Source organism: Ptychodera flava, chromosome 15, assembly GCF_041260155.1.
Source record: "Ptychodera flava strain L36383 chromosome 15, AS_Pfla_20210202, whole genome shotgun sequence".
Classification (NCBI taxonomy): Eukaryota; Metazoa; Hemichordata; class Enteropneusta; family Ptychoderidae; genus Ptychodera; species Ptychodera flava.
The window spans coordinates 395,318-416,779 of NC_091942.1; the positions used below are offsets into that span (position 1 = coordinate 395,318).

At 38.5% G+C, this 21,462-nt stretch overlaps 1 protein-coding gene across 1 annotated transcript; it reads right to left on the reverse strand.

Annotated features, from left to right (window-relative positions):
- Positions 1–7: 7 nt before the first annotated feature.
- LOC139150806 (beta-1,3-galactosyl-O-glycosyl-glycoprotein beta-1,6-N-acetylglucosaminyltransferase-like) lies at positions 8–18,547 on the reverse strand. The gene is made up of 2 exons (XM_070723202.1): positions 17,968–18,547; positions 8–4,174 (listed from the first exon to the last, which is right to left on the reverse strand). Exons 1-2 carry the CDS (start codon positions 17,973–17,975, stop codon positions 2,680–2,682), a joined length of 1,503 nt encoding a protein of 500 aa, XP_070579303.1. The 5' UTR covers positions 17,976–18,547; the 3' UTR covers positions 8–2,679.
- Positions 18,548–21,462: the final 2,915 nt, after the last annotated feature.

The following is a 21,462-nucleotide window of genomic DNA, read 5'->3' on the forward strand; positions in this document are numbered from 1 at the left end:
CAATGGTGAACTTGGACTTCAAGCTGTTGTATTTTTTATTGTTTATTCTCATAGAAGTAACTGTTGGTGCATAAGCAAGATGGTGTACCTTGAAGCAACAGTTGAAAATTGAAAAGCAAAAATGAAAGGGCGATACGCCAGACCTCAATATGCAGACACGTGGACTCAGATAGATACCATAGTGACAGACGGAGGGACAGATATCAGGAGGGACAGAGAGATGCCACAGTGACAGGAGGGACAAATAGATACCATAGTGACAAAATGAGCGACAGATAGATACCATAGTGACAAGAGGGACAGATAGATACCATAGTGACAAAATGAGCGACAGATAGATACCATAGTGACAAGAGGGACAGATAGATACCATAGTGACAAGAGGGACAGATAGATACCATAGTGACAAGAGGGACAGATAGATACCATAGTGACAAGAGGGACAGATAGATACCATAGTGACAAGAGGGACAGATAGATACCATAGTGACAAGAGGGACAGATAGATGCCACAGTGACAGGAGGGACAAATAGATACCATAGTGACAAGAGGGACAGATAGATACCATAGTGACAAGAGGGACAGATAGATACCATAGTGACAAGAGGGACAGATAGATACCATAGTGACAAGAGGGACAGATAGATACCATAGTGACAAGAGGGACAGATAGATACCATAGTGACAAGAGGGACAGATAGATACCATAGTGACAAGAGGGACAGATAGATACCATAGTGACAAGAGCGACAGATAGATACCATAGTGACAGAAGGGAGAGATAAATGTCATAGTGACTGAGGGAGGGACAGATAGATACCATGGGGATAAATTTGACCCTGATGACAAATTCAAGCAAAATTTAAAGTTACCATCAACGGAGAAGTTTATTTACATATTCACAATTCCCATTGTCAAATGTACAAGGGGACCCTGACATTGTGAATTATAAAGGTGCACCTCAAATGTGCAACTGCTGGTCACAGGCCGAGTATTCCGAGTTTAATAGTTTGACTCATCTTTGTCACATTAAAACTTAAGTATATCTGTGACTAATTGATTTTGGATAATTTTGGATTGCTATAAAATAGTTATCATCTAGGTCATATTGCTCTGTAATAGAATTTTTCACCAAAACTGCAAAGAAATAAGGCAACAAACCATTGTCCCGAAGCTACAATAGACATGGATACAAAATTAAGTATTTCCTGACGGTATAAAATTATCTCATTAAGGTCATCCTAGGGACCTGTAAACCAAATATTAAAGCTGTCTGACCAGTGGTTTTGAAAAAAACAAGCGACCCAACAGTCGACAGAGCTCTGCTGTGTTATGTAGAAAATAACTTTTGTGACACATGTATTGATGAAGAAGGTGGATATCTTTGATAGCTCATTTCAGGATGGCCTGACCAAAAGTGGCAAAATTAGCAGCAAAAATACAAAATTGAAGATTTCATCATAATTTCAATATATTACAATAAGATAAAGCCTAGGAACCTGTATATCAAATATCAAAGCTATTAGATGAGTAACTTTTGAGAAACAAATAGTTTGACCAAAAATAGCAAAAATTGACCCAAAAATACAAAAATTGAAGATTTCATCAAAATTCAATAGATCACACTAAGACAACCCCTAGGAACCTGTATACCACATATCAAAGGCATCAGACAAGCGGTTTTTGAGAATAACATTTTTTGGATAAAAATAACAAAAATTGCACCAAAAATACAAAATTGCAGATTTCATCATATATTCAATTTATCATATTTAGTTCATCTGTAGGAACCTGTATACCAAATAGCAAAGCTGTCTGACCAGAGGTTATAAAGAAGATTTTTTACCAAAAACGCCTTTTTGGCGCTAATTTGCAAATTTTCAACAATATCAAAAAAATTAAAGAAAAAACGGTTTCTCTTAATCATATTTTTCATCTACACAACAAATATCAAATCAGTAAGTACTGCGGTTCTCAAGATATTTGAGTGGACGGACGCCTCACAAACGGCAAACATACATACATACATGCATGCATGCATGCATGCATACATGCATACATACATACATACATACATACATACATACATACATACATACATACACTGACGACGGACGCCGGACGGATACCCATCCCAATAGCTTCTATAGACTATAGTCTATAGTAGCTAAAAATCAGGTCGTGTCAGGTTTAAGCCATTCTAATCGACTGATTCAGTTCAGTGGTGTAATACAGAGATCAACGAACACTTGTGACGATAACTTACAGTGCATAAAATTGTCCACTACAGAACTGACGAAGGGCGTGAAGCTTATTTTACAAAGAATCGTGCCAAGGAGAAGGCCAGCTTTATTTTGGGATAGGAATTTTCTCTCTTTATGACACAGCCGTTGGAAATCCGTGGCTCCCGGTTATTATATATATATATATATATATATATATATATATATATATATATATATATTATATATATATATATATATATATATATATATATATATATATATATATATATACTTTAATTGTCCAAAACTAGTCATTTTCTTATTTCCTTCGCAGACAGAAATTTTGATTGACAGTAGTCTGATTTGAATTAATTTGAAATCATGATATTAGAAATGAAATATTTGAATCTGATTAGCTATTTTCATCGGTTTACGGGATTTTGACAGATTAAATCACAGAGTTCCAGCTGCCGTCCATTTCATTGTGTTTGAATCAATGAGTCGTTTGAATACAAATTGTCTGTACACATTCAGATTGATGGGCCTTGGATAGCGTGACTTCTCCTTCAGATATCTTTCCAAACAATATGTTGGCAGTGGATCTCGATCAATGTTGAATTTGTTGGCAAAGAGGTGAGGTTGTTTGATGAGCCAAGGTAGATCTCCTGCGCCAAAGACGCATACTCCGCGTATGGTTTTACCGTGGCATGTGTTCGCCTTGTTCCATATTTTCGCCCTAGATATGGTCATCGCATTATGGGTAAACCCACCGGGAGTTCCCGGAAGACGGTTCAGTGTTTGATAGAAATGTTCATCGGGACATTCCGTGTCTCTCAGCCAGTCATAGAGGATTTTCGCAATCTCACTTTTCAGGACGAAGTCGACAAAGCCTCGAGAAAGGGAAACGTGAAGTTCCCCCTTGGAAATTGTAATATTGTCCGGTGGTGGCGCTTTCAGAATGTTACTGGCTTCCAGTTTGTCATTTACTTGCCGGAAAGCATATTGCTGCCGAGACACATGACGGTCGTCCTGGAAACTCGCTACATCATTCTTCCCTTCAAATAACTTGAGAATTTGCACAATTTCAAAATTTGTCTTGAGCGGGAAATCCTGACCAGCTAAGTTGATGTAATATTTCCAGTTATGCCCTCGTTCAAGAAGTAGATTCATGCACAACTGTTCAGCGTGCAGCACCTCGATCGAACACCAAGTGATCTTCACCGCTGATGGAACGATGAACACATTATCAAAACATGCAGCTATGCTTTCCATTGCCACACGTACCGCATCGTAGGCCTTCTTGTCCACATGTATACAGTAATAATTATGGGGTCGATAAATCGTGCGAAGGAGTTGCTCGACTTGGGCGGCAGAGCGGTACATGATGATGGCGAACGCTATCGGAAAGTCTTCTTCTACTTTGCGTAGCGGAATGTTAGTATATCCATGTCTGCTAAGAAATTTTGAACAATTGCTCGTCAGTGTAACAAACTCACCGTCACTTATTCGTTCCTCAATCAGCTGCAATTGAACCTTCTTGATTTCGTCTTTGTCGACCCAAACAGAACTTTGTAAAGCATTCTTGCAAAGTTTTCCAGCTCTGCTGTGCTCCAGTGCACCAAGTTGCTCTCGCTGTTTAAATACCTCCGAAAGTTTTTCCAGCGTCAAGTTATTAAAATTCACAGGAGTATGTTTTAAGGTATAATTTCCTCCATATATCAAGTTGCGTTTCTTCGTTTTTATCTGAGAATTAGCCTTTCTTTGCGATTCCCTCTTAAACGGTCTGAAAAGTTTTATGCGGTAGTCGAGTTCCCGAGACTTATTCCCAGCCTTGCTGGCTTGCGCCCTCTGGTGTTGCACAAAGTAGATGACTAAATTCACTATGACCAAGACAGACAGCCCAAATATAATATGGTAGCGTCTGAACGAGAACCTCATTTTCTTCGACCTATGTGATGAGAAACATTATGTAAATGTTGACTTTTTTTAAAGTTTCTGATGTGTTAAACTGCACCTAGACATACTTGTTATCGTGCTGATCATGATCGTCGTTTGCAAATTAAAGTTTGGGTTTTCTGGTATGTGGGGAATATTACAGATCGTGTTCCGAAGAATTATTGCGTAGATGAGTAAACGATCCAACGTGATATTTTGGTGCTTCTTGCATTTATTTTGTCATATTTTATCTACCGTCTCTGTATTAGTTTCCCCCACGTACGCACCCCGAGAGACCTGGAACAATAACTTATTCAGGACATGTTACATGTGAACTCTATAATGTAGGAACTGTATTTTCAAATTATAAATCAAACTTTTTAATAGCCACAGTCTAAAGGACTTCGATTTTCTTAATAATTTAGCACTACTGAACACTATTGAATCTGTCTTGTCTTTAAAAAAATTCTAAATTAACGCATAGAAGGGCCATTATTTGTAACTTTTGACCATTTTTTACCCCGGAAATTTCCATGTTGGAGGCTCATATTTGTTGCAAAATGTTGTTTTACGAAGAAACAAACATGATTAGTGATGTTATAGCCGCATAAAACTGCTAATTTTTGTCCAAACGTGTTGCCCTTCCGAGCTCGTTTGTTGACGTCTGGCATGCTCAGCGTGCTGGAGAGAACGCAGATATGGTGACGCCGCGATCACGCGAGATGTACAAGTTCACCTTTATTGCGGGATCAAAACAACATTGCGTCGTGGATTGCCAGACATCTGGCTACGCAACGTGTTCGGACAATGGACTACGACGTAAGTACCGGGCATAAGTAATGAATATTTATTTATAAATTGCTGTAAATGGCTCGCGCAGGTGCAGAAGAATGCCTACGTTGGAATCCGCGTGTCAACAGAGTTTGTATTTCTGTCCGGACAAAAATTGAAATTTTCGTTGTAAAATCACATGTTATTTAGTTGTCGGGCACGTAATGTTTCCGAATAATATGCGATTCTCTGTTATATGACAGACTCTTCAACATGAGCCAGTGATCATTTCAATCAAAACTAATGGAAAAATCGCCAGAAGATACAGCTAATGGAACTAAATTAACGCATAGAAGTGAATACATTTTCCTAATAAAGAGTATGGGAGTAAGGCGATCAGGAATTGCATTGCCAGCAGGGAAACGTTTTCATTGAGAAATACAACATTTAACTTTTTTTGTGCACAGTGGTTCACATGTTATGGTTATGACTGAAGCACAATGTTAATGATTCGATTGTGATGTACGGTTACTTTAACACCATGCTTTTTTCATTAAAGGGACAAAGTCGCCCATATTTCGTGAAATTTGTTTGATACAAGTTACTAATTATATTGTTTGACATGTTGAAAGATACTGAACGAAAGGGTGACCATGCATATATTCGACTCCAGTTTTAGACAACATACATGAAACCATCACAAAAATGAATTAATGGTCATGACCATTAATTCATTTTCGCACTGGTTTCATTTAATTTGTTTAAAACTGGGGTCGAATTTATGCATGGTCACCCATTTCTTTATCTTTCAACATGTCAAACAATATAAGTAGTAACTTGTATCAAACAAATTTCACGAAAAATGGGCGACTTTGCCCCTTTAACAAACCCCCGTTTAAGCAAATAACGATTTTTGTTCATAAAATATTAAGACGATTATCATTTTTATGTTAAAGTTAAAATATCGCATGAATGTAAAAATCGGCCGAGGAGATCCAATTTGATTCTTTAAGTGTCCGGGGTGTTGTGTACAAAGGCACAAACATCCGCTGTTTCGATGCCGACTTAATTATAACGATTAAACATCAATATCGATCACTTTCGGGGTTGACAAAGTGGTAACTAGTTTATTTTTTCGCTAGCATAACACATATTCACTGAAAGGTTGGAGCACAATGCGTCCAGGTTTATGTAGTCTCCTAAATGCTACGCTTAAATGGAACATATAAATACCGCACCTCAATATTATAAAATATAAAGGGAGCTTCTATCTCAGTATAGCAATCTATCCCGCTTTTACCACCATGATTATACCTATGAATCCATACTTTGACAAAGTGCAGAGGTCTGAAGTTCCGTTTTGCAGCAAGTAGGGGGTATTTAGGTTGCAGTGGAGGGCAGATCAACAGGCGTTCTGTCTGTTCTGTGGAGCGGGTAGTTTGTAAAAGTGTAGTTTATGCTGTGAGTTTATGCTACTCACGTACTGATACGTAGCCTTACGTAAGGTTACGTATCAGAAAGTCGAAACGTAGCATAAACTACACTTTTACCCGGTCGACATAACGCCTGTGGGTAGATCGAGTAATACGCGATCGATAGATTGAGCAGAGAATCGATCGATCTAGCAGACTACCCAACACACCGGCTCCTGTGATTAGATCACAGTCCCCTGTGATCTATTCTGCTTGGCGTCTATGCGCCCCATAGACGTGTGTACATATGCCTGAGTTCTAGGGCATATGTACACACGTCTATGGGGCGCATAGACGCAGAGCGGAATAGACCACCACAGAAGACTGTGTATATGATAAGGGGAGAACCATTTGATTTCTGGAGGGTATGGAGGATTTTGAGAAAAAAAAATGTCACCAGGTGAGATAGAAGAGAAAAAATTGATCTTATCATGGCCTGAGGGGGGAAAAAATTAAAATAACAGACAGAAGTGAAAAAAAATTGTCACAATGCACCAGAAATTAGCAAAATTTGGAAACCTTATTCTCATGTATTCTTTGCCGGCGCGCCGCCAATGGCGGCGCAAATGTTTTCACCGCAAGCAATAGGCCAAACCCGGAATTCGAATCGACCACGGTACAAACAAAGCCATGTGCGCAAACGCGCACAGACGTACGTGGATTTACGTGGATTTCCATTTGGCTGGTCCCCGCCTCAGTGACAAGCACAAAGAGGCAGGTAACGGGAAACCGCCATGTATCGAATTACGAAATCTGATTGGTTGAATCATGGGGCGCTGTCATTGGCTGTTCAATTTTATTTGGAAGTAACGCTAAAATTATCACAGTTTCATGATGCGAACGTGGCTAGAATTTAACCAAGGATTTAATTACCATTCTTACAAGTTTTGAAATATTGTCAGCCACCAGATTAGACTAAAAAGCACGCGATAAAAAATGATGCACTATGTACGGGCATGCGCAATTAACAACTTCCGGGAGACCAAAAACTGTCTCATTTCAAAATGGCGGTTTGCCGGTATCTGCGTCTTACTACGTGCTGCGTCTAGTCAAGTCACGTGAGACGCAGTGATCAGCGAAGGATTTCCATACGCGTTTATAGTACCCATGTGGGTTTGTTTGTACCGGCATCACGTGATTATTTGGGCGTACTGAGTCTGTAGAACGCATCGCGTCCTTTCTATTCCAGAGTAGAACCATTCTTATGGGTTTTTTTCCCGGCACTTATGATATAAGCATGCACTACATAGGTCTACTTACACCTCAGTACACTCAATGTTTTCCTTCCATTTTCTGACAAATTCTGAAAAATTGGGGAACAACAAATATAATGAAATACAATGTGTGAGCCTTGTTTCTCTCACCACAAAAGATAACATCTTCCCTGAGAACTTACATCGATGCTTGGTCATGTTAATTATAATATGACAACTCACACCGGATCGCTCACTATAGAATCCGTCAATAGTGGCGAACTCTCTCAATAACTAATCTGGCTTCTCCTCTTTGAGGACGAAGATGACTTAAATAATCACACAACCAAGCGGAGGGGATACAAAACATGAGAGCGACTGATGAAGGAACCCCATTTTTGGTTCTTAAACACCGTTAAGACGAATCACTCAATCAACAAACCGGTTTACCGGGGACTGAGATCACATGACTAGGGTCAAAGCACCCATGTATTCGGAGGAATGTGAGGGGGGAGGGGGTCACTAAAAAAATTGAAAACTTCATGGGGGCGTTACTCAAATGTGGAGAGGAAGAAGGGGGCGGGGTTACTCAATTTTATGTGCGAAATAAATTGAAACGAATCTCAGATTGCACCATTGCACACATCCATTTCTCAAAATTTTCAATGCGGGAGGGGGGCACCCTCCCCCTCTCGTGCTCTCCCCTTGGGTCTCCTAACAGTTTTACTGGTAAAAGACAAATTGTAAATACCTCTCGGATTGCACTAACTGCCCCCTGGCACACATCGATATCTCAAAATTTTCACAGGATCTAGGACAAAACTGATCTGTTGTGAATTCATCCTTTATTATCACAGAAACACGTTTTAATTTACCTCATACCATATTCAGGCTTTTCATTAGAAGCTGGCAGTTGGAAGGTCACAGATTTTCCGTTCCTGTATATTCATTTGTCTTCAGTCTCTGGCAAACAGAACTGTTTTTCACAAATTTTATTGTCATTGTTTGGTTGTTGAATATTGTGACTCAAACACTGATCATGCAAAAAATGTAAAAAATATCAGTGTTCAATGTCATTTTCAAACAGTTTTACCGAATGCAAAATAAACTGAAACTCCTCTCAGATTGCACCATTAAACATATCAATTTCTCAAAATTTCCAATATGAGAGGGGGAACCCCTCCTCGTGCTCTCCCCCTTGGGGTATTCTAACAGTTTCACTTAGTAAAAAATTAAAAAACACCTCTCAGATTGCACCAGACTGCACCATTGCACACATCAACATCTTAAAAATGTCCATGCAAGATAGGGGAAAGCCCCTGTGACACTTTCCCCCTAAGCCTTTCGCGTGTTCTCCCCCTGTACTTTCAAATTCTGCCCGGTCAGATATCCTAGTGAAAACCCTGTCATAATACCCATCCAAATTAAACAATATACTATATGGTTAGATACTGCATGAGCTTTTATATCATTATTTCATTGTGACTTTGAATTTCATTTTGATGGGTTCAGCTTTTTTGAATCATAAGTGATGATAGTCTAGCAGGGTAGGCCTACATCAGGATTTGAAAGGTCTTTACTGTTGCTGTATTTTGTAAATTTTACAATTACATGTATTGGTATTTAACTTTTCTAAGTGGGGGATCAGTCAAAATTTCAAAGTTAGAGAGGGAGGTTACTCAAATTCATCATGGTTGGCGAGGGGCCAGGGGGGTCACTCGAAATTTCGGAGTTTCAGGCCGTAAATAATGACGACTCCCTTATATACAACGCATTAAAAACTTGATGAAAAAACAATTGCCCTGCTACTCCTTTTGGAAAAAAAATTGATGTAGGTCTGACAGTTGAAAAAAAAATTGCTGTCACTCTGACAGGAAAAAAAAATTTGCTCCCATACCCACTTCCTCCATACCACCCCCCCCCCCCGAAATCAGATGGTTCTCCCCTAAGTGCCTAAGTGCCAATTACAGTTTATCGATTTTCGTATGAAGCTATTTGGTAAATTTGACACTTCAGTTGAGAAAGGAGTTAGCGACGCGCCATGCAACGTAAATGTGTGACCTTTCAACTCTTGAAATGTAAAGGTGTTCACGCATTGGCCCTCAGATCCTTGCCCCATAGACCAGAAGGGTCCGCTGGCCTCCCTCCGAGCTCAGACATTATCTCCGTCGTGTGGCGGAGCAGGTCAAAAATTTGCATAGTTCACTGCGCATGCAAGGTAGACATTAGCAATATGACGATCAATGTAAGACGCAGTCTTGGCAATCTGACAAGCCAATTAAAACTGTGTGGGGACTCTTGTACTAACACAAATAAATGTTATTATCACTGTCCAATCTGCCCGGCCTACGATTTCCGGCCAAACAGGCTACAAAAAGTCAGAAGCCATCTCGTCGCCAGTCATTGGCAACACCCGATAGAAGACGCTACGGACTGAGATAGATTTGAAATTTCTTATCATGGACATAGTTTTAATGATAGTGCTGTTTGCTCCGAGCTGGGACATTTTAAAAGTTTCGTCATATGCACAGCGTGTTGGATATTGCAGTTTGTTGGAAACTCAGCGTTTTTTTCTTATGTGTTGACTATAGATGGAGATTCGAGCATATTGGACGATACTACGGACTAAGCTTGATTGGTAATTTCTTGACGTGGACGGAATTTTAATCTTAGTGCAGTTTGCTCCGAGCTGAGACATTTTAATAATTAAGACACATAGCGTGTCGGATATTCCGGCCGAGCATATTGGATGGTGCTACTTACTGACTCGGAGAGATAGATTGGTAATTTCTTAACATGGATGGAGTTTTAACGTTAGTGCAGTTTGTTCCGAGATGAGACATTTTGACCGTTTCGTAATATGCATAGCGTATTGCATGTTGCAGATTACTGCAAATAATTGACTTTTCGTATCCGTGGACTTTAGATAGTCCTGAATTTATTGTTTTTGTACTATTCATAGCGTATCGGATATTGCAGATTGCTGCAAAGTGAATGACTTTTCGTTTCCGTGGAATTTTACAGAGTCCGGAGTTTATTAAATGATCCTGCAGACCGAGATAGAATTGTAATATCGTAGCCTGTACGGAGTTTTAACGTTACTGCAATTTGCTCCGAGCTGAGGCATTTTGACCGTTCCTCATACACAGTGCGTATTGCATGTTGCAGATTGCTGCAAACAATTGACTTTTCGTATCTCTGGACTTTCGATAGAGTCCTGAATTTATTGTAGATGCAACGGACTGAGATAGACTGGTCATTTCTTAGCCTGGACAGACTTTTAACGTAAGTGCATTTTGCTCCGAGCTGAGACTTTAATAATTTTAGTACCTATACACAGTGTGTCGGATATTGCAGATTGCTGCAAAGTGAAAGATTTTTCGTAGCGGTGGACATAAAATAGAGTCCTGAGTTTATTAGAGAATGCTACGGACTGGGATAGATTAGTAATTTCCTAGCCCGGACAGAGTTTTAATGTTAGTGCAGTTTGCTCCGAGCTGAGACTTTGATAATTGTGTACCTACACATAGTGTGTCGGATATTGCAGATGGCTGCAAAGTGAATGACTTTTCGCATCTGTGGATTTTGATAGAGTCCTGAGTGTATCTGGAGAATGCTACGGACTAAGATAGATCAGTAATTTCTCAACCTTGACGGAGTTTAACGTCAGTGCAGTTTTCTCCGAGCTGAGACTCTACTAATTTTTGTACCTATACATAGTGTGTCGGATATTGCAGATTGCTGCAAAGTGAAAGATTTTTCTTAACGGTGCACATTAAATAGATTCCTGAGTTTATAAGAGGATGCTACGGACCGAGATATTTTAGGAATTTCCTAATCTGGACAGTTTTAACGTTAGTGAAGTTTGCTCCGAGCTGAGACTTTACTAATTTTTGTACCTACACATAGTGTGTCGGATATTGCAGATTGATGCAAAGTGAATGACTTTTCGTATCTGTGGACTTTGATAGAGTCCTGAGTGTATTGGAGAATGCTACGGACTGAGATAGAATTGTAATATCGTAGCCTGGACGGAGTTTTAACGTTACTGCAATTTGCTCCGAGCTGAGACATTTTGACCGTTTCTCCATACACACTGCGTATTGCATATTGCAGATTGCTGCAAACTATTGACTTTTCGTATCCATGGACTGTAGATAGAGTTCTGAGTTTATTGTGGATGCAACGGACTGACATAGATTTGAAATTTCTTTACATGGTCGGAATTGTTACCTTGGTGCAGTTTGCTCCGAGCTGAGACATTTTATAATTTCTATACTATACATAGAGTGTCTGATATTGCAGATGGCTGCAAACTATTGACTTTCGTATGTATGGACTGTAGAAAGAGTTTTGATTTTATTGTAGATGCAACAGGCAACGATAGATTTGAAATTTTTTTTCATTGTCCGAGTTTTAACCTTGGTGCAGTTTGCTCTGAGCTGAGACATTATCTCATTTTGTACTATACATAGCTTGTCAGATATTGCAGATGGCTGCAAAGTGATTGACTTTTCATATCTGTGGATTTTGATAGAGTCCTAAGTGTATTGGAGAGTGCTACGGCCTGAGATAGATCAGTAATTTCTCAGCCTTGACGGAGTTTAACGTCAGTGCAGTTTACTCCGAGCTGAGACTTTAATAATTTTTTACCTACACTTAACATGTTGGATATTGCAGATTTCTGCGAAGTGTTTGACTTTTCGTATGTGTGGACTTTTATAGAGTCCTGAGTGTATTGGAGGATGCTGCAGACTGAGACGGATTGGTAATTTTTTTAGCCTAGACGGAGTTTTAACGTTAGTGAAGGTTACTCGGAGCTGAGTCATAGATTGTCGGATATTGCAGATTGCAGCAAAGTGAAACTGAAGACAATAGATAGCCGTGAGCATATTGAAGAATGCTTGGAATTGAGATGATTTCGTCGTTTCTTAACAGAATAGGAGTTTAACGCTATAGTGCAGGTTACTCAGTTCTGAGACAATTAAATAATTTTGTTACACGCATAGCTGGTGCGGTCAGATAGTACAGATTGCTGCAAACTATTTTCGTGTCACAACTACACGCTACTGTAATCTTTTCAATTCATGGGGGGTATTCTTGTGTAAGCTTTTTTATCTCATAATTCGACGAGCAGCATCGGAAAGTTGGTATCTATTTGCGTCACAATGTATGTTGTACAATGGAGAGAATGAAATGAATGCCGTGGAGGAGTTTTCTTTAATCTTCGAACACTTCCTTGACAAGTGTTCATAAAATAACTTCGGAAATTGCGAAAGTGACCTCTATTCGCAAATACTATTAACTTTTAGAAATCTCATGATGTTTTCGTTGTAAATATTTGCTAAATTGCCATGAAGATAATTTTGACCCTCTTATCAAAATTGAAAATAAGCTTGTGAACTTCATAATGTGTCTGTTTGCCGAGCTTTAATAAAATATTAAAACTTTTTGCACGGAAAATATGTTTTTTTAGCAACACCTCTAATATGGCTTTCAGCTGATGTTTCCTGTCCTGTCAAAATGTTAGTCTTTTTCGTTTTATGTAAGCTTTGGAAACCAGAAGATAATAATAATAATAACAATAATAATAACAATAATAGGCCTAATAATAATACAGGAAATCAGTACGGAAGAATTTCCTCTCTGCCTTTGACCGTAACGTACAACTTTTAAAATATCAATGATTGTGTATTTGTTTGTAGGAAAATACATAAATTCCTTTCAGGGGAAAGTTTTCTATTTGGCGACAGTTTTTCCTCAGCTTCCTAAAGGGTTGGTAAAGTAAAACAGAATTACAGTCAACTCGTACTTTTTCCAACCCGCCCAGAACCAACTCGCCCGATTCCAACTCGCCCGATACCAACTCGCCCGATTCCAACTCGCCCGTTGTTTTGAGATAGGGTGTTGTAGATTCCATGTACGCTAACATGTCATGCCAGGCCAGTAACTCGTGAAAGACAGTACCGGTCCTGCTGTTCCCAAAGAAGCACGGTGAGCCAGTACGCAGTAACTATTCCCTATACGTAAAGAAGCCGAACGAAATTTATTCTTTCAAGAGATTTGCAAAACGTGAAATTCGCAAATAAAAAGTTTTCCGAGTTGGCACAAATTTAAAGCCGCACCTGTGGTTCTCAATGTTGAGAAATAATTATTGTTAGAAATAAAACGTTTTATACGTACCAGGTAGGCCTACTCATAAAATTGCAAAATAGTAAGCTTAGGGACTGGACACAAATTACAGGGGGGGGCGGTGTTTTTTGGGGGTGGGTCGCCATTTTTCGCGCAAGCATTTTTGAAGGGTCATAAAATTTTGTGCAAGCCTACGGGGGAGGGTCACCTTTTTTCATGCATCAAAGCTGAAATTGCATGTGCACGTTATGGAATACTGAAAAAAGAAATAATACCTCCTGGCACTTTCATTTTCTGCCATTACCATTTTCAGCGCGCCCTTCGGGCGCAAATTTCAGGTATAATAAACGATGTATTGATGATCCAAGCCACATTGATTTAAGTTGTCATGATTTCTACTTATTCAACACTATTGTGCATAACTGTCCCCTATAATGACTCTTTCAATAACAATTTGGGAGATTACTTATTTGACATCATTCTCCCATTGACAATACATTGGGTATAGGTCGGTGTCAAACGTTCATGTTGCTGTATGTACATCTTTTAATTTTTTGAGGACATTGACAGAATACAAACTGTTCAGAATAGTGCATAGTGTCATCAATAACAACTGGAAGCTTCAGGTCGAACAACTTTTGAATAACAATTTAGGATCAGATAACCTATGAGTTATTTGTAGTTTCCTCATAGCCTACAATGTATAGTGAATCAACATTTTGGTGAAATTCCAAAATCAAATTCTTGCACAACCATTGACTTGAAACCACTCTAGTCTAATCATGAATATTAATACTAATAATTAGGTGTACATAAATGCACAGGTTTACCAGATTTTGTATTGGAAAAAAATTATTCATAGTTTCATCATAGACTGCCATGTATAGTGAATGGACATTTCAGTGAAATTCCAAAATCAAATTTCTTGCACACCCATTGACTTGAACTACTCTAGTCTAATCATGAACATAATACCAATAATCAAGTGTACATAAATGCACAGATTTTCCTATTTTTGTATTGGAAAAAAATTATTCATAGTTTCATCATAGACTGCCATGTATAGTAAATCGACGTTTAAGTGATATGCCAAAATCAAATTTCTTGCACAACCATTGACTTGAAACCACTCTAGTCTAATCATGAACATTAGTACCAATAATTGAGTGTACATAAATGCACAGATTTACCTATTTTTGTATTGGAAAAAAATTATTCATAGGGTTTCACCATAGACTGCCATGTATAGTGAATCAACATTTCGGTGAAATTCCAAAATCAAATTTCTTGCACACACATGGACTTGTAACCACTCTAGTCTAATCAAGAACATAAATATCAATAATCAAGCATACATAAATACACAGATTTGCCAAGTTTTGTATTTAAAAAAAATTATTCATAGTTTCTTCATAGACTACAATGTATAATGGATCCACATTTCATGCGAAATTCCAAAATAAAGTTATTGTACACAGATGCACGTGTTACCACCCTCTTCTAATCAAGCACAATTATGTCAATTATTCAGGGTCATATATACACAAATAGTGCATATTTTTAATTCTGAAAATTTTTTTTACAGTTTTGTCATAGACTCCCATGTATAGTTGATCAACATTTTATGCGAAATTCCAAAAACAAAGTTATTGTACACAGATGCACATTTTACCACCCTCTTCTAATCAAGCACAATTATGTCAATTATTCAGGGTCCATATATGCACAAATAGTGCAAATTTTTAATTCTGAAAATTTTTTGACAGTTTTGTCATAGACTCCCATGTATAGTTTTGTCATAGAGTCCCATGTATAGTGGATCAACATTTTGACAGAAATTCCAAAATCAAATATCTTGTTCACATGTGCACTTGTAAACAACCCATGCTAATCAAGTATATCTATATCAGTTATTAAACATCTGTATATGAACAGATATAGCTAGTTTTATACTGGAAAATACACGTTCGTAGTTTTCTTATAGTCGACTACATGTATAGTGAATCAACATTATCGATAAAATCTAAAAATTACATTTTTTGTATTGGCATGCACTTTTTACCTGCCACTTCAAGCAAAGTACATTTACATGAATTATCACACACATATGATTTGATATTTTTTGGACAACGCGTTATATCGGCCACATTTTGCCTTCCTTTCGGGAGGGCGACTTAAAAAGTATAGCAAGTCAGAAGGGGGTCTTTAACACATTGTGGGTTTTTTTGGGGGGTATTGAGTAACAGGGGAGGGTCACTTATTTTCATGTACGGATAAGGGGGAGGGTCATTAATTTTTGTGCATGAACTTTTGAAGGGTCACTATTTTTTACGCAGCGGTTTTTCGAAAAACACCGGCCCCCCCCCCCCCCCTGTAATTTATGTCCAGTCCCTTAGGCCTATCGGCCGAGTTGGCATCGGCTGAGTTAGTATCGGGCGAGTTGGATTCGGACGAGTTGGTATCGGGCGAGTTGGTTCTGGGCGGGTTGGAGAAAGTGCGAGTTGACTGGTACCCAGTAAAACAAAGTTCTTTTACAAGGTAAGGGGTGGACCATTTGATATCCTGGGGGGGGGCCTTGGAAGATTGGTGGAGAGCCATTATTTTTTTTCCCACTTGCTTCACCATGATTATTTTTTTTCTACAGAGCATATGCTGGCAACTTTTTTTTTCCACTTTCCTTCTTCGAGATATATTTTTTTTTTACCAAATTTCGGTGCAATGTTTGTTTGCTTGGTTTTTCACACCCAGTAACAAGATGCTGTTCTATCGCACACAGACTATATTCAAGAAACTAAATGAAGTTATGTAAATACATGTACATTTTTGATTCACTTTACAAAAACATATTTGTAAAATCATGTACATTTATGGCATTTACTTGTTATTGTTGTCCTTACATTGAAAGTAGCCGGGTAATTTAAGAAAGTAGACGGTGGACTGCGAGGGAGCGAAGTGACTGAGTGGCGAGTGAGCGTAGCGAACGAGGGGGGGAGAGCGCGACAGGGGGGTGTCCCCCCTCTCGCAAGGCGAAAAATGAAATTTTGGAGTGGAAATGGTTTTCTCTGGTGGCATCTGAGGTGACATTTACTGACTGAAACAGTACTTTTGTTGTGTGTCTTAGACGTGGCTCACATACAACAAAACAAACAAACATGATTTTGTTTTGTTTGTATATTTATGACACACTTATGGTTTTATTTGCAGTGAAGATGTAACATTTAATCTTAAATCACCTGCTGTCTGCTCATTTCATTGCCCATTTCCCATTCTTCATTACCACATAGTAGTTTCCCCAAACCATCAAACTCATTCAATTCTAATCAAAACACATTCGCTTTTGTTAAGAAAAACATTGGTAAGATAATTCACTATAACAGTGTTCGCATTTACGAATAAAACATGCGTATATAGAAAACTCATAACAATGAAAAAATGTGTAGAGAGTCGATCCAATGCGTAATAATATTACGCATTGGATTGAGTCTCTACGCATTTTTTCATTGTTATGAGTTTTCTATGCGCAAACGATAATAGTAAAATGTTTGCAGGCTGTCTCTCTTCTTGTGGTATTTTGACAAAATCCATACATTCAGATTTACACATTTCTTGAAAATACTGGTGAGCAATTTCAATTTCAGCATACTTCCTCTAATCAGAAGGTCATGTATACTGTACGATTGTTCATATTCAGTTATTGTTCCTCAAGCTTGAAATGGTTTATGCTTTATAAAACTCTAGAGCTACTGCTTGATTTTTATTGATGCTGCAGTGTGCATCGAACAATTGCCAAGATTTTTTTTTTCCGAGTGGCAATGGTCCATAATTTTTTTTCCATCAGCCACCTAAAGCCAGATTTTTTTTTCGAGCAACTCCACCTGGCATCTTTTTTTTCCCAAATCTCCATCCCCCCCCCCAGGATATCAAATGGTCCCCCCTAAAGCGAAAAAATCTTGTAGATTATATTGGCAATGTCTACTTAGCATGCGCAATGAACTATGCAAATTGTACGACCTGCTCCGTCACAGAACGGAGATAATGTCTGAGCTCGGAGGGAGGTCAGCGGATACTTATATGTGCCATAGACAGTAAACTGGGTCTTTTCCCCCTCTATTGCTGCGAATCCGTAGCCTCTGCCACTCGGGTAGCTTGGTCATTGCCCCACTCCCAGCAGAACACGTCAAGGAGTGGCAGGGCTCGTTTTCGCAGCAACCCCCTCTACTGTCTACGCTTGCACTCACCTCAACATTGTACACGGTCATCCAACCACTGTGCAGTGCAGGCCCTGGTGGAAGGAGATAAAACAACGATGGTTGTTTTCCAAAGTTGTCCGTGGCCCCGCTCGTCAAATTGCTCTACGGAATCTGGCATGCGTAAGCTTTAACTCATGACAAGAACGACAGCAGTTGTGTTGAAGGTCAGACACATGATCCTAAAGTGAGCCAGAAAAATAAATAAAAAATGGCGAAAGAAGACCCCCTGTTTACAGCTGTACCATGTAGCTTAACCTCGGTCCCTCCGCAAACCGTTGTTTCACACAGCGTCGTGGGTAACGAACTTTCTCAGTTTTGTAGCCAGAAGTCTGCATTTTAGGAACTAAAACAACCATACGTCATTGTTGCCAGGCGACCGTGAGGACAACAAAGAATGCCATACACTGATACAGTGACGGTGCAGCTGATTACGTGTTTACTTTCCTCAACCATGACACCATACACCAGCACTATTAGACTGGATGTGGTTAACTATGTCCTGTCAAGACTGTCTGAAACTTTGGACAGTGTACAATGAACCACAGATGCTGAGATGGGACGATGCAATGCGATCACGTGACGGTATATACTACATTTCCGGGTCATGGATTGTATCCCGTTGAACAAACGTTGTAAGGGACAGGTCAAATATACTTTCTGGGAAGGGAGGCTAGATGTTCATAGAAGAGGCCACGAAACTCTGTTTAATTAACATTTTGAGGATAGTGATACCTTGTAAGGCTGCGTTCACAAAATATGGTTGGGGGGCTGGAGGAATTCAGGGGGGATTCGAAAATTTTGGGGGTAGTAGAGGGGGGGGAGACTTGAAAATTTTGCTCTGCCTGTAGGGGGAACTCGAAAATTTTTTGGTTCCCTTTCATGTTTTACATTTTCCAACTCCAAATTTTTGTAGGTGATTCAATGAAAATGAATACCATTTTCATGTCATCCAGTTGTTGTAATGTTAGTAATCATTTAACAAAATCTAGAACCAATTGTCACATTTCATGACTTTTATGTCGAAAAAATCTAAACGTGGGATTTGTCATTAAAAAAACCAAACGAGCCTAGTAACAGGGCAGAAGCTGCAACCGCTGATGATTTTTGCAATATTTCTATGTAATGTATCAACTACAATTTCTTGATGTCTCCCTGCAGCATAATCAAACACATAATATTAGTTTGTCGACAAAGCCTCATGTATATATAAATATGTATTAGTTGATATTTTAATCAGTGATTGTCAGTTGTCAGTAATACAAATGCATGGTACACATACACAGGCTGTGATAGCAAGCTGAATACTGGACAGTTCAACATGCTGTAGGGAGATCTAGAACAAGAACGTACGTATAAACTGAACAAAAATGTATTGTCAAAATTGTCAAAGTTAATACAGCTACCTACTGCCTACAGGCAGTACGTGTCACTATCAGATACTACCCTGCTACTGCAGTGTCACTGTCACTGCATACCTGAGCAGTGATAGAGATAGCTCTGACTCTGATGTACATTGAAAGTTGAAGAAGGGTTTGTGTCAAATGACGCTCATGACAGTGAAACATACTTGTACACAAGATTAGGCCAGAGAGCAAAACATGGAAGACCAGGAGACTTTCTGGCATATAAAAAGATAGGGTCACCATGATGTTCAATTTTCTAAATTTTCATATTCACGTCATAAAATAATACAAACGTAAAACTGAAAACAGTAAAGACTAAATGAAAAACTATGTAGCTAGATGGAATTATTTATTTTTTAACCAAACTTGCCATTATTACACCCAAAGTTTCAGAGATTATTTATTTGATGGAATATTTAAACTTCCAATATTGTCAATTTTGAGTAGCATCTAATTCATATATGTCTTGTACTTTTGAAACAAATCTTTGGTACGTCACTGTACTCAGTTTTTTACAATATGGCAATTAGCCAGAATTCACAATTTGTATACTCTCTCATGATCATCATTTTGTGTGCTCTTCAGTAGGAGCAATTGACCTGACCATATTTAGATTAACTTAAGTTGGCTTAGACTGGTACTGTTAATCCAAAATGTTCACTGATGCATTTCAAAATGAATCAATTTAAAAACTTGCCTTAGAAATATGACTTTACAAAGTACAAATAACATGTAATGTTGAACATCTGTGAGCGGAATGGAGCAATACGTGTTTATTTTGTCTGCGCGCACATCCTTTACAAATATGTGTGCTTGTGATGGTTGGGGGGGGGGGACTTGAAAAATTTTGATCATATAGAGGGGGTATTTGAAATTTTTTTAGGGTATTGAGGGGGGATCTGAAAAAAAAAAGATTTCAATCGCGATTCCTCCAGCCCCCCTCCACTAATCGTTATTTGTGAACGCACCCTAAGTTAATACAGCATCTCGCTAATAATGAACACGCTATCAGTGTATTGAACCGAGTTACCAATTATCAGTGCTCGCATTATTTTTTAAAATCAATTAATTATTGATAATGCACTTCAATTTCAAGTACCATTATTTTGTTGTGCCTGTTAATTTACTAGTATAGACAAAGTTTTTCAATTTTGCATACATGAAAACAAAGTTAGCAACATTTCCTGAGAATATTTCCATTAATTTTGATTTCAAAAGTTGCTACTTTATTACACATGTTGCGTACTAAGCTGTTAAAATAAAAAAGATACAAGGCAGCCGACAAATCTGGTTGAAGTTCAAAAATCTGTTTATAGTAAGCGTTTTTTTAGAGGATGGTCGGGGTAAATTTTGGGGTTATCACAAGAAGTTTGGTCGATATTGCGTTGTATTCAAGTAATGTCTGTATTTTGACAAGTTGCTAGAATCGGCTGTAGTAATTAAAGCTCCATAAGCTGTATCTTTTGGCTATTTTTTCAGAACTTTTGTTTTGTGGTTTCCCTACACTTTCTGCATTGAATCCCAACACTGTAATTTAATGCCAAGCATTTAGCATATCAACATAACCTATATGAGTATAATCTCCATTGTTATTGTTGCAAATTGTATTCAAGTCCGGACTAGAATTCATTTGTAAACAATAATCAATGATCACTACACACATACAAGCTGTGTTGACAAAAAGAATACTCGAAATTTCAGCATGGCAAACGGATTAGGCCAGACACAGTAATTGATATACAGAAGCAGAATACTGGAAAACTTGCCACAATGTCTTGGTGATAGAAGCGTGTAACGCTACTCAGATTTTTCACAGCAGTGAAAGTTATTTTAATAAGTTGACTTGTAAAGAGAGGAATAATTATGCCATAAATATTTTTAGACGCATTTTATTGCGTTGCGACAAAATGCAACCTTCTCGCTCACATTTACGGAACAATGATGACTATTGGCATCAGGCCCTTATAGCATGTCACATAAGATGCATGTTCGGGTCAACATTTCACAGTCTGTGCTTTGATTATCAGTTGGCATTGAATACGCATAAACAAAGTCCTCAGCCTCTTTCAAAAGTTTGTTA